The sequence below is a fragment of the Erpetoichthys calabaricus genome, chromosome 3, assembly GCF_900747795.2.
Source record: "Erpetoichthys calabaricus chromosome 3, fErpCal1.3, whole genome shotgun sequence".
Taxonomy (NCBI): Eukaryota; Metazoa; Chordata; class Cladistia; order Polypteriformes; family Polypteridae; genus Erpetoichthys; species Erpetoichthys calabaricus.
The window spans coordinates 235,188,804-235,202,475 of NC_041396.2; the positions used below are offsets into that span (position 1 = coordinate 235,188,804).

General features: G+C 37.1%; 1 protein-coding gene across 1 annotated transcript in view; it reads right to left on the minus strand.

The window, feature by feature from the left end:
- The window catches only part of moxd1 (monooxygenase, DBH-like 1), a 94,011-nt gene that overhangs the window by 27,100 nt on the left and 53,239 nt on the right, over nucleotides 1-13,672 (minus strand). The window contains exons 6-7 of the mRNA XM_028797912.2: nucleotides 12,025-12,127; nucleotides 10,758-10,924 (exon numbers count right to left, since the gene is read on the minus strand). Of these exons, the coding sequence (XP_028653745.2) occupies nucleotides 10,758-10,924; nucleotides 12,025-12,127 (270 nt within the window). The remainder of the gene's footprint in view (nucleotides 1-10,757; nucleotides 10,925-12,024; nucleotides 12,128-13,672) is intronic.

A 13,672-nucleotide genomic window follows, 5' to 3' on the forward strand; every position in this document is an offset into this window, starting at 1 on the left:
AGTAGGATTGCAGGAAATCTGGAGCCTACCACAGCAGGTGTGGATGCAAGGCAGGAAAAATCCCTGGTATGCAATATGTATGATAAGGCTGATATTAAGAACAAAAAGAATATGATATTTCAACTATCTATTTTGAGAGAGAGAGAAAAACATTGAAAAAAGGAGACAAATATTTTAAAATATAATTCTGCTAATGGATTACTTTCACAATATCAGGTATTTTGAGTTGTGAATATAAACTAAAAAAGATAAATTAATGAATATGGAATAAATACAAAAACCCATTAGTATGTTTAGTTTTTCATCACTTGTCAGACTCTGCCTTTGTTTGTATCGCTTTGTTGTTAAACGATGTTTTTAAAGCAGAAATTGATTGGTCAGCAACAATATGCTGATCTTGTATGATGATCTAGTCAGTCTCCCGATCAGTGCTGTTTTATTTTCAAAAACCGGGAGTGCTCTCCCTTCGACTTTCTTGTATACTCAGATATGGGGATGGATATTTGAGGAGTAAACTGCAAAACAATGATTATATTTTTATATTATGTACATTAAGGAACCATCAACAACAAATCCGATTAATAATATATTGAACAATTATTATAAAAGTAAAGTTTAATAAATCGGACTCTGCAGCTGTATAAATAAAAAAAAAAAAAAAAAATGAGTATTTGTTCAGGTAAAGTACCACTTCCGGGTGATGGATTTGGCCCAAAAGTTAATACAGATCTATAATTGTGGTGTAACAACCACATGCCGAACACCTAAGAAATAAACTGAAACGTTACTCATTCGTGATTTTTCTGTCCATATGGTAAACGTTTTGTTGACCAGCACATTCTGATTTCAGCCATTTGAATTACATCTTTGATATACAACAAGCACAAAAAAGGCAACTCGCTTTCTACTTCTCACGCACTTATTTCTTTACGCACCCGCACTCAGCTTGCTCTGTCACTGCAAATGCTGTGTGAACAGCTGCCCTCTGTCACCAACCGCCGTTCACTGGATGACAGCTCATGGTAGATGACTTTCTGTTTTAGAGAAAACTTACAAGGGTTAAAAAATAAACGGCAAGAATATTCATTCAAAAACAAAAACTAAAAATATTTCAGTAAATTATTATTTTATTTCAGTTAGTCTTTCCAGCTACTTTAATAGTTTTGTTTAGTTTTAGTTTTTCATTTCGGTTTTGTTAATTATTTTATTTCAGTTTACGAAAATGTTTTTTTAATAATAGTTTCGGTTTTGATTTTAGTTTTCGTTAACTATAATAACCTTGGTAAACATATAAATGTCTATTTCTCAGAGTTCCTATGTGAGGCAGTAAAACCAAAACTATATTTGTGCATACCCAGTAGGTACCTGTCACAATCAGCAAAAACTTTTCACAAAGCAATACTGAACAACAAAAATTGTTATGCAGTGTAATAATACATTTTATTTATATACTATAGCACCTTTCCCATTCATATTATTATGATTATTATTCTTTTTACATTATTATGATTATTGTTTTATTTTCTTTTTCTGTTTTAATTATTATAGTACAAGTGTTTAAACCTGTTGCCCAGATCAATTTGTCCAAATACACTGAACTAGCACAATTTGTTTGTGTTATGGAGGTGAGAAGGAACCTACTCCTGTAGCAAGAGGTGTAAGGCAGGATCCAACTGATTGCAGATTACTTCTCACACATACACACACACACGCACGCACACGCACACACACACACACACACACACACACACACACACGCGCACACACACACACACGCACACTCACAATTCATTTAGAATTACCAGTCAAGCTAGCCTGAATCTTTCTGAAATGTGCAAAGAAACACTAGAGGAAAACCCAGGCAAATACTGCCAGTGTGAATGAAGTAGAATTAGAATCCAGGGTTCTAGTGTTGAGAGGCAGCAGTACTAACAGCTATATCACTGCCGCCCTAGCATTAAAGATATTTAATGGAATTTTTGCCTTCTTAGTGTTCATAAACGCAGTTATTGAAACTGGGAGGCCACTTATGATTTCAGTGAACAAGTGACAGTGAGGGAATATAACAATCTTTTCTTTCTTAACCAAAAAGAAATTACAACTCAGTAGATCGCAGACAGCTACAAAAGCTACAAATGCAGACTTGTGGAGTTGAATGAGTGTCAAGAATGAGTCAGTTTGTCACACAAGAGGAAAGAATTTTACAAGGTTATAACATGTTTGGAAACAAATTTGATGTAAATGCAGGCCTTACAATGGCTGGCACTAAAACACCAGAGCGGTATGCAAAGAGACACGTCTTGACTGAATTACTGTAGCTGACAGACACGGCTAAAAAGGCAACACATTTAAAAACTGCAATGTTCTTGTTAAAATTACAGAAAAAGGATTTAGCATGTGCACTCTGGCGTGACATACACGATTTTGAAAGCAGTCCAATTTGCTGAATGTTTTAAGTTAATGCTTTTAAACTCTGTGGTAGTTAGTGGAGGTTGGGAAGGGATAGTGAATCCTCACCTTTGAAATAAAGATGTGGTTTTTACAAAATTAGCTTAAATGAAAGAGTTCCATTTAAGCTAAACATCTTCGTAGAATCCAAACATTTCATAATATTCAATGTGGGAACCTCAAACCTTGTACACATCTACATTATTTTCCACAGCAAATTGTTTTGTTGCACTGCTTTAGTTACAAAAAAAAAATCTAAGATTCAATGAAAAAAAAAAAAATTTTAATTAAATGTTTTGAAAGCTTGACACACTCTGAATCTATGTGAACATAACTACAGAACAGAATTCTCCTTTAATGTATTTTATTTTGAAAGTCATCCTAATTCAATGCCCCTGTTAGAAATAAGTAAATAAATAAATGGATGGCGCAAATTAAACCAAATTATTTATTTTTCTTTTTTGTTTTTTCAAACCCACAAAAAATCCACAGTAGTCTCAGAGAAGCAGCTATTGCTGCCTCAAACAATAAGAAGCCCATTGGCCTACAGTGAGAAGTTTTATGCACTAATGGTGAGGGCTGTCTTTCTATTAATGGGTATTCCAGTAAAGATATTTTGTACACTGCTCTGACAAATTAAAAAAAATGAAAAGTTTTATGCAGGGATCTACAGTACGGGCGGCACGGTGGTGCAGTGGGTAGTGCTGCTGCCTCGCAATTGGGAGATCTGGGGACCTGGGTTCGCTTCCCGGGTCCTCCCTGTGTGGAGTTTGCATGTTCTCCCCGTGTCTGTGTGGGTTTCCTCCGGGCGCTCCGGTTTCCTCCCACAGTCCAAAGACATGCAGGTTAGGTGGATTGGCGATTCTAAATTGGCCCTAGTGTGTGCTTGGTGTGTGGGTGCGTTTGTGTGTGTCCTGCGGTGGGTTGGCACCCTGCCCGGGATTGGTTCCTGCCTTGTGCCCTGTGTTGGCTGGGATTGGCTCCAGCAGACCCCCGTGACCCTGTGTTTGAATTCAGCGGGTTGGAAAATGGATGGATGGATGGATGGATCTACAGTACTTACTTCATGACTCTACCACTAGAAAAATGATGAACAAGTATAGCATTCATGAAAGAGTATCAAGGAAAAAAAAATAATTTTCTAAAAGATTATGACTCAGCCTTTCAAAGTTGCATCTAAATAAATATTCTGGACTCAATAGTCCAACATTGTCCCGAGCCTTCAGCATTTCTAGGCCGATCTCATCCATCCCTGGGGCACTGCCACTGCGGAGCTGCTTAACAACCTCAGTGAACTCCCTTAGGGAAATGGGCATTGATCACCTCTTTATAAGAATTTATTCTATAGGAAAATATAGGGCTTTCTGTCTAGTAGCTAAAGTCGAGCTGAAACTGCACATTGCAAAATGACAGTGGTACTAATCATAACAGTAAATTTACAATTGAACTACTTAAAATAAACAAGAACAATGTTTTGGAGTGACCGGATCAAAATGAAAAATGTTGTTAAACATGAATGAACTAAGTACAGCAGTATTGGAGCAAGCCAAAATTCCTCTATTATGATGTACAGTAAGTGGATGATAAACTGATATAGAAAATGACTATGTCAATTTGTAACTATCTGAAGTTAGATGTGTTACTTTTTAGAACTTACAGAGCACTAGATGATTGCTATTATGTAAATACATATTATGAAAAGAAGGGTGTACTTTCTTTTTTACATCTCTGTAATTAAAATGATTGTACAGTAAAAGTGTATTTCTATGCATGCTTGTAGATGAAAGAGAATTTTGTAAAAAGGAACAGAACTGAACTGAATACTTCTTCTTCTTTCGGCTGCTCCTGTTAGGGGTCGCCACAGTGGATCATCTTCTTCCATATCTTTCTGTCCTCTGCATCTTGTTCTGTTACACCCATCACCTGCATGTCCTCTCTCACCACATCCATAAACCTTCTCTTAGGCCTTCCTCTTTTCCTCTTCCCTGGCAGCTCTATCCTTAGCATCCTTCTCCCATTATACCCAGCATCTCTCCTCTGCACATGTCCAAACCATCTCACAATCTCACTTTGTCTCCCAACCATCCAACTTGAGCTGGCCCTCTAATGTACTCGTTTCTAATCCTATCCATCCTCGTCACACCCAGTGCAAATCTTAGCATCTTTAACTCTGCTACCTTCAGCTCTGTCTCCTGCTTTCTGCTCAGTGCCACCGTCTCCAACCCATATAACATAGCTGGTCTCATTACCATCCTGTAGACCTTCCCTTTCACTCTTGCTGATATCCATCTGTCACAAATCACTGCTGACACTCTTCTCCACCCATTCCAACTGAATTCATTTTGTTCATGTTGATTTTTAAGATTAAAAAGAAACAAATGTTTCTATACTTTTAACAATATATGTGACACTGGTGGGTATTTTGCTTCTGTTCTGTTCACATCCACCAGAAAAATGTATTTTGTTCACAGATAAAATGGATGTATCTTTCGCTACTTTATGTGTCCTGTTTACCAGAACAATTGTCCAATTCTGCGTTCTTCCTGCAACTCGCAAAAAACACTAAAGCAGTCATAAGAATTGTATGCTTTGCCATTTTTTACTAAATACTCTTTTCTTAAAAAGCCTGGTTTCTATGCCAAAATACTCTTTCTGTGTTTTCCTTCAGTGTTCATTGTCACAAAATGACTGATAAAGTGAACAAAATTAATTCATACATAACATTATGGATTCAGGATTTTGCTTTTCATTTTTTTTCCATATATAGCATAAATGCCTTTTTCAAAAGGCATTCAGTCAAACACTGGTAATCCTCAAGTTTGTCTCCATTACCATTTATGCTGCATAATAATGACGAGACAGAATAATGATCACTGTTCCATTATCAGCTTTCAAGATGACACTGTGGCAACTGAATGCTTATCTGGGAAGAAAGAAAATCATATCTTAAATTATGTAGACTATTTAGTGAAATCTGCAGGTTCACTCCTCTTAGTTTAGGGAGATGAAGTAGAAATAAGGACTGAATTTAAATATCTATAATCCGACATTAATAGTGGGTTATGCATATTCCAAATGCAATCTGTGTCTTTTTCTCATGTGCTGATTCAGGCTGTTCAAATTGGGACCTCATGCTGACCTTTTATTATAGTCTACCAGTAACAATGCACTGCACGTTACACTTGACTTGAGCATTCATAGTTTTCATACTCTTTCTCTGTACGTTTAGCCTTCGTTTGCTCAGAGATTGATGTGCATGCTGCTTCCTGAGTAGCTCTTCTTTTCTCCACCATAGTGGCCCACTTCTTCTCTTCTTTCATGGGCATCTTTTCGCATTAAAACTGATTAAGTCAGCATTTGTGTTGCAATTGCTTAGTACATTTTCCTTAATTTTTCACTTAAGCTGGCAGTTAAGTCTTCAATGTGCCTTAAGATATGAAGAGGTGGGGAGGTGATGGCGAAGGTGGTAGGGAATGAGAACAGCGCCTGTACACATGCGCCGCAAGGCTGCCCTGCTGGCCACTGCTGAGAGTTGATTCTACAATAAAATAAAACAAAAATAAAAAGAGGAATAACCTTGGAGGTCGATCATCATCCCAAAAGTGGATAGTAGATGTCATGTAGTATATGTGTACCAAATTTCAGGTCAATAGTTCAAATGGTTTGCGAGCTACAGGTGATTTAAAATCCTGGGCAGACAAACGAACAGCCACGGTAGCGTATTATATAAGAAGATTGTTGTTTCATCTGTATTACCCCATTTAGCAGCTTGAGAATTTCAAATTTAGGAAACCTCTACCAGATTACCACATATTCATTGAAAATGATTGAAATTGGTAAAGATGAATTGATAAGCATGGGCCAGAAAAAGACAGTGAAGAAAGTAGGAAAGTTCTCTGCTGTGGGCAGCTTTACAACAAATGCAGTCCTGACCATCAGTAAATTTGAAAGGGTCCTCACATTAAAGACCCTACACAAAATACTGCAGGAATTCCTTTCTCCAGTGCCATACATGTTTTTAATGAAGTAAAACATGGGAGGCAAAGTATTAGCGCTAAATGGAATGCATATCCAGGCCAAACCTATGCCAATCAGTAGCAATAGTTATTAAAGCACTGTTACTGAAATGTATGTTTCTGAAATCTATAAAATGTTAGCCTGCTTTTCTATGTGATATATACGTTTGTACACCAAAAACCAAGAAAATGCATATGGCAGAATAAAATTGATTTATAAAACCTGGCGTACACACATTTCTATGCAATTTACCTTTATAAATAACAATCAGCTTGTAAATGTGCGAATGTGACGGCGTCCCAAACCCTGTCTGGCTGCCACTCTGAAACAAATATACATGGACTATGCTAATCAAACTCATGCATGTGTAATCACAATGTCACAGGGCATCATTGGTTGGTAGAGCCCTCCTAAAGCTTTGAGACCCCACCATCTGCATTCAAGAGTATCAGGCTACACTCCGCAACTGACCGCACAAGATCATGCACTGCATTATAGTACCTCTCCTCTGCATTTTGGGAGTCAGGGAAAAGCGTATGTCACCAGCGTCTGAGCAGGTAGCCACCATATCATGGCACATGATTGCTGTTACAATGAATATTATAAGCCATATGAAAACTGAGAGTTCAGCCAGCTACCCTACTAACAAGCCAGTCATCACATACAGCACCACCACATCGGTCAAAGATCGTTTGTACAGATTGACCCAGGCCACTAGACCATGACTTTGTCAGCCTCATCTAGGCATCATAGATGACTTGTAATGGAATATAACTTCTTCAATTTAACAAAAGTAGCTACATTCTTACTAGGTGTCCTTATTGTAACGTGAATACAGTGAAGTGCTCCAATTAATTTAGGAAAACTAGAAACTGCTGAAAATTGCATTTTTGTGTTAGCAAAAACATGTTATATTTTATGTATGTACACCCTTGACCATAAGAAAACTGGATGCAGCTCTCTGCCAGTTGGTTAATGACTTCCAGCACAGCAGGCATGATAGAGTGAAGCTTGGCTGATATTGCTGACCTGTTGGCAAATTCCTTGACAAGTGATAACAGGTGAAATCTATAACTGACAGCAAACCAAAAATCTTTATCAGTGGAAATACGTAGCATTGACACTTCTAAAATGGAACGAAAATGCAGTGAGTACATGATAATTACCACTTTTGAGGTATAATACTGTATGTTTGTTATGTCAATGCACATTATAATAAAGACTAGATATTATTAATTAACATGAGTAATTATTTAGCTGGTTTGGCTATACGTCCCTAATGTCACTATTTTCCTGTTTCTCCAAAATACTGCATACAGATTGGTCAGAGTTGTTTGTTGTTTCCGACATTTGTATGGAAAGTTATGTATGAACATTTCAGACCTCTATTTATGAGTACAAAAAGTTTTTTTTTTTAATCTGAGCCCTGGACAGTAGCGATGGATTAAAGATAATTTATTTTGCAAAGGTTAATTGTGATTTCCCAAGCTACATGACCCTCACCAAAACTGGCTGTATAGTTCCAGTTAAATTATTTACTTTGAGAATAACTTTTGTATTTTCCTTTTAACTGAGTGGTTGTAACAATTCGTTTGCTTACCTGACTACTCCATTTTTCAAGATGGTATTGCTCTTCTGCATTTCAGCAGCCTGTCAGTTCAATGGTGGCATACCGCCTTAAGTATTTTAATACTCTAAATACTAGTAATTATTGTATGACTATGGGCTTAGCAAAGTAAAGTAAATCTCATAAATAAAGCCAAATAAGTCTCCTCTAATTATAGCCAGACAAATTCCAGCATTCAGAATTCTTTAAAAATGCTACATAAGCCTGAGGAGCCAAAGCCTACCATATTCATGACGCCACCGTCATCATTAAAACTACTTAATAAGAGAGCAGATCTGAGGCTTGTATTTCAAGACAGGTTTTTGCCAGATATCGGATCAAGTTAATATGGTATCAGTGTAGCCCTAAAACTTCCACTTTTGATATTGTCTGCTTAAGGTCTGCTAACCTTACTTAGAAAATCTGAAATGTTCTTGTCAATACAGAGATCTTTTTAATAATAATAATAATAATAATACATTTTATTTATATACCGCCTTTCCCATGCTCAAGGCATTTACAGAATATAATAAGGAACGGCAGAATATACAGTATATAACATTATACAAACCAGATAAATAAATAAAGAAGATTAAGACAGTGAATTCTGGAAAAAAAAACAGACAACATAATTGATGGTCTCGCACACACACACAGGTTACATTAGCATCTTGACAGAGAAGTAAACTGAGAGAAGGGTAATAAAGTCAAGTAGAGCTAAAAGCCTTCCTGAACAGATGAGTCTTGAGTTGTTTTTTAAAACAATTCATGGAGTCGGCTGACCTGATCAATTTTAGTAGGTCATTCCAGAGTCTGGGCGCTATACAGCTGAAGGCCCTGTCACCCATGGAGTGTAGATTAGTGTAGGGTACAACAAGATTGCCAGAATCAGAGGACCTTAGTGGGCGGGCAGGCACATAGTGATGGAGTAGGTCACTGATGTAGTTTGGTGCAAGGTTATTTAAGGCTTTGTAGGTTATTAGTAGGATTTTATATTCGATTCTGTAAGACACAGGGAGCCAGTGCAGATGGAGCAGGATGGATGTGATGTGCTTGCTGCTGCTGGTTCGAGTAAGGACTCTTGCAGCTTAGTTTTGAATAAGCTGGAGCTGTGATATAAGATTAGAATGGGCACCTGCCAGTAGGGAAATACAATAATCGATGCGGAATGTGATAAAAGCATGGACAAGTTTCACAGCATTAGAGAAGGAGAGGAAGGAGCGAACACGGGATATGTTATGGAGGTGAAAGTAAGAAAGTTTCTTAATGTGATTTATGTGGGCAGAATAAGAGAGGGAGGAATCAAAAATGACACCAAGATTTTTTTACAGTAGAGGCAGGTCTGATGAGATCACCTCCAATATAGACTGGGAAGGAGCTCATTTTATTAAGTTGCATTTTAGTCCCAATTTGCACGAGTTCAGTTTTATTGCAATTTAATTTTAAAGAGCTCTGCTCCATCCAGGTTTTAATTTCACTAAGGCAGGTTATGAGCTGAGAAAGCTCTGATGAAGTTCCACTTTTAACATTGAAGTAGAGTTGAGTATCATCTGCATAAAAATGATAACCCAGTCCATAGCTACGAATAATATGGCCAAGGTGAAGCATGAAAATACAGAAAAACAGAGGACCGAGGACAGAGCCTTGAGGGACTCCTTGTGTGACTGGCCCCACAACTATCTCTTAAATTCCAATTTTACTGCCTTTTCCGTTGGCTCAATTTTAGCAGATTTTAACTTTAACCATACGCAAGAGTGGTTTGAAGATCTTCATATATGACTATGGGGTGCGTTTTTTACATGCACTTCTTATGTGGCTGACACCTTTATCCAAGGTGATGTACAACATTTATGATACAATAGTTTAAATTTCATTTTTTACCAATTGGAGATCCAGGCAGGTGAAGTGATTTACTCAGGGTCGCACAATGTGAGAAGCAGGATTTGAACTCACAGCCTCAGAGTTTCAAGTTTAAAGGCTTAACCACTACACCTCACTGCGTTTTGACGTCTTTGAGTCATTTCTGCAGGACAGACAATTTTTCCAACACTTGTCTGTTTCAGGGCTCTATTTTCTGATTGCCATGGAAATTGAGCCCTAAATGGTTTTGTGTTTGTTTCCAGGTATAGTGGTTTCCATCAGTTTTTCATCTAAAGTGCTTCAAGAATACATTTTTATTGGAGAATGACACAGAGCTAGAAGATCTTAAGTGAAAATTTCATTATGAGGATGGGTTATGCATGCAAAAAGCGGAAATGGCCCTAATTATTCCATAGTATTCACTGCCAACTCCATCACATAGCTGGACCTTCTTATTCATTCAATTTCAGGTAACTGAAATAAGGATTATTAAGCGAGAAATTTGTGCTGTGTAACTTTGCAATCCAAATTAACTTTGGTGTCTTTGATTGTTCAGGCATGTATTTTAAATATATCAATTATGGCCATATGAACATCGAACTAGATGTCAAAAGAAAATATAACATAAAGAAAATACAATTTTTTATGGAATGGTAAGAATACTTTTTAGGCATTTAATGTGGCATGTGCCTTAATTATTGCAATAATATGTGACATTTAAAAAGTCAACATAACTTTTACTACACTATAAACAGTAGACATTTCATTTCCTAAACACAAGACATCTCAAAGATGTTATGTATGAAACCAAACATTCAATATGTACCTCTTGTAGACATTCCTTGGTGCAGTGACCTTCTGAAAGGTATTCAGATACACCTGGTGGAATGATGTGGTATAAGCTGACCCAAACTCCAGTTTCTAAGACACCAGCATCAAACTGCCTCAGCTCTGACGTGTAGAATAGCCTTAGTCCTGAGCTGTCTGTCAGACCTGTAGAGAATGGTATTTCAGAAGAAAAAAAAAGTTCAATGTATTGCTACTGTACCTTACAATGCAAATTAATGACATGTTTTCCTGTCTCACTGGTGCAGAAACATCAAAAGTGCAGCAAACATAAGTGCAAAGTAGTAACATAGCACAGCAGAGACAAATCATGTTATATAAAATTAGCAAAACATAATACATTTAAGTGTGTGATGATATCTGATTGAAAATGTTAGAAAATAAACATAAAATGTGTTAATGCATATCTATATGATATGACTAGAGGATGTGGCTCAAAGACATCCTGAGAGGCCTTATTTTCAAAAGACAAAATTAACTTCACTAGCCTGGAGATCCTAAATCCCTCTATGGTGCCTACTAATCCATCAAGTAGCACTTTGTTTGAAAGCCAACAGCCTCTCTGAAGTTCTCCTCTATCTAATGTCACACGTATAACCTTGACAGGCATCATTCGTATTTCACAAACAGAGCAGTCTTACACCCAATAGAACAAGAATTTGCACTGTAAGTATTGAGCAAAAGGAATTATACGATGACTTACGATATTTATGGGTGGAGTGGTGGCTCTGAGGCTAGGGATCTGCACTTCAAATCCCGTAAATGCCAAAAGGGACTCTGCTCTGTTGGGCCCTTGAGTAAGGCCCTTAACATGCAATTGCTCCATCCTGGGTATGACGTTAATTTGCATCCAACCCTGCATGTAGGCCCTCCAACCTACAGGGAAAAACTTGGGGGTTGGTGGAAGAATTGGAACTCCAGCAATCATAAAAAGCCTCACACTGTTCCACTCCATCTGAACTAGTGTGGTGTTGAGGTGTCGCCCATTGCATGGCTGCACTCGAGTCCTAATCTGGATCCTGAGTTGGTTTGTCGTGTGGTGGGTGCGGCAATGCGCTGTATCAGCGCGTGCTCCGAACCTCCCCTCCTCCTCCTTATGGTATTTCATAATTGTCAAAATGTAATTATTAAAGTATTTCAAATATAATTATGCATACATGTGAGTTCTGTGCATGAGCTGTACTTTAATTTTCCCCAGGATCCGTACTTTTTTTTTTTTTTGCAAAATATTTGAATAAAGTGATTACCTTCTTGAAATGTAGGGTTATCATAGTGCACTTCCATCATCACGTATAATGGATCATTTGAGGTTCCAATTGAAAGGCCTACATGGTCTGGATAAGAGAAGCTCTGAAATTTTAAAATTAAGCAATTAGAAAATATCTTCAAGATGAAATTGCCCTTAAATTTAGCTATTTTTCAAATTATGTACTGGTAAAGAATGTCAGACTCAATATCCTGTTTATTCTAAAGATTTCCTAAAATTATATTTTTAGTTACAATAAGTTGGAGGGTATTTTTAAAATGCTTACATTAAATGAATGTTCATTCCATTTCATTTTGTACTAATGATAACCAATTTAACTTTCATTAAACTTTTGCCTAGCATCATCTAATTTCCTTTTTCAACGGCAATAACATCTTTAAATCCAAGAATAAAAATAGTTGCTCTAGGCATATAAGTTAATAAAATAAACAAAATTAAAACCCGTGTAGACACATCTCATATTGTCTAAAAACATTACACTTTAGTACATATGATTAACAAGGAAAATGTGTCTGACTCTGTAGAAAGGGAAACTGTCTATAAAAAGTATTGTAAGATAGCTTGATTAATGGGTTAATCTATTCAATTTATAAATTTACATTTATCTAAGGCAAAAACACAGTGATAATCAGTTTTTGAATGCTTTCATACATATATTAAATTGGTTAAGTATTTATTTTTTACAGTTGTTTAATACATACAGGCTGAAGTCAAGGAAGTGGAAATGCCTCATTAAATCAAGGACACACATTGAAAGTAGATGTCTTCACAAAAGAGTGATTTCATAAATGTGCTTAGCAAACGTTAATCTCAAAGTAAAAAGATTGTTTTGCAAGAAGGTTAACCTTCCATAAATTTGCATTAGGGATGATTTTTTGTAGGAGGTTAAGTGGCAAAGATTTAGATCTTGATTTGTTTTTACTATCTTCCGCAAAGATCATTAGTTGTTTGCTCAATGTTTAACTATCAAAAAACTCTGAAAACAGAACTACAGATTTAATTTGGAGACGTAACCTGCAGTTTCATCCACTAAACTCCACAGATTTGCGAGCACAGATGTTATATGATTAAATGAATCATACTTTACCATGTTCCTCAAAAATGCACCTGGGTAAATATGATACACACTGAAAGAAATCTACTGTACAGGAATAAATGCTTGGCTCTAACGGAGATGGGAACAGGCTGTTCTGTTACGGCATGAGGAACACTTTCCTACCGCCATCACACTTGAGATCAATGCTAATTAATGCTTAAATATTCCAAGTTAGCTTGCCCTTCCTGACAAGAGAGTGTACTTCCAGAACAATATTTCCACTACCTGACCAGAATATGGGTTCTGTCAGTGGTTTGATTAATATAACAATTGTAGAAGGCACACAAGATGGATGAGTGGCCTGACCAGGAGTCCAGAAGATCACTTATTCGGGGAGACCCGAATAAATGGGCAGGCGTCCCGACCGGACATGAACTTAATACCTTTCCTGGTACGACAGAAGGAGACAAGGAAGGACTGTCCCTGGGAGATTTTGATTCCCCACAGGTGCTAGATGGCAGCAGCCATCTGTATTGCCGTCCATTCAGGAACCAGCAGGGAATGCTGGGAGTTGTAGTTCAGCAGCACAGCC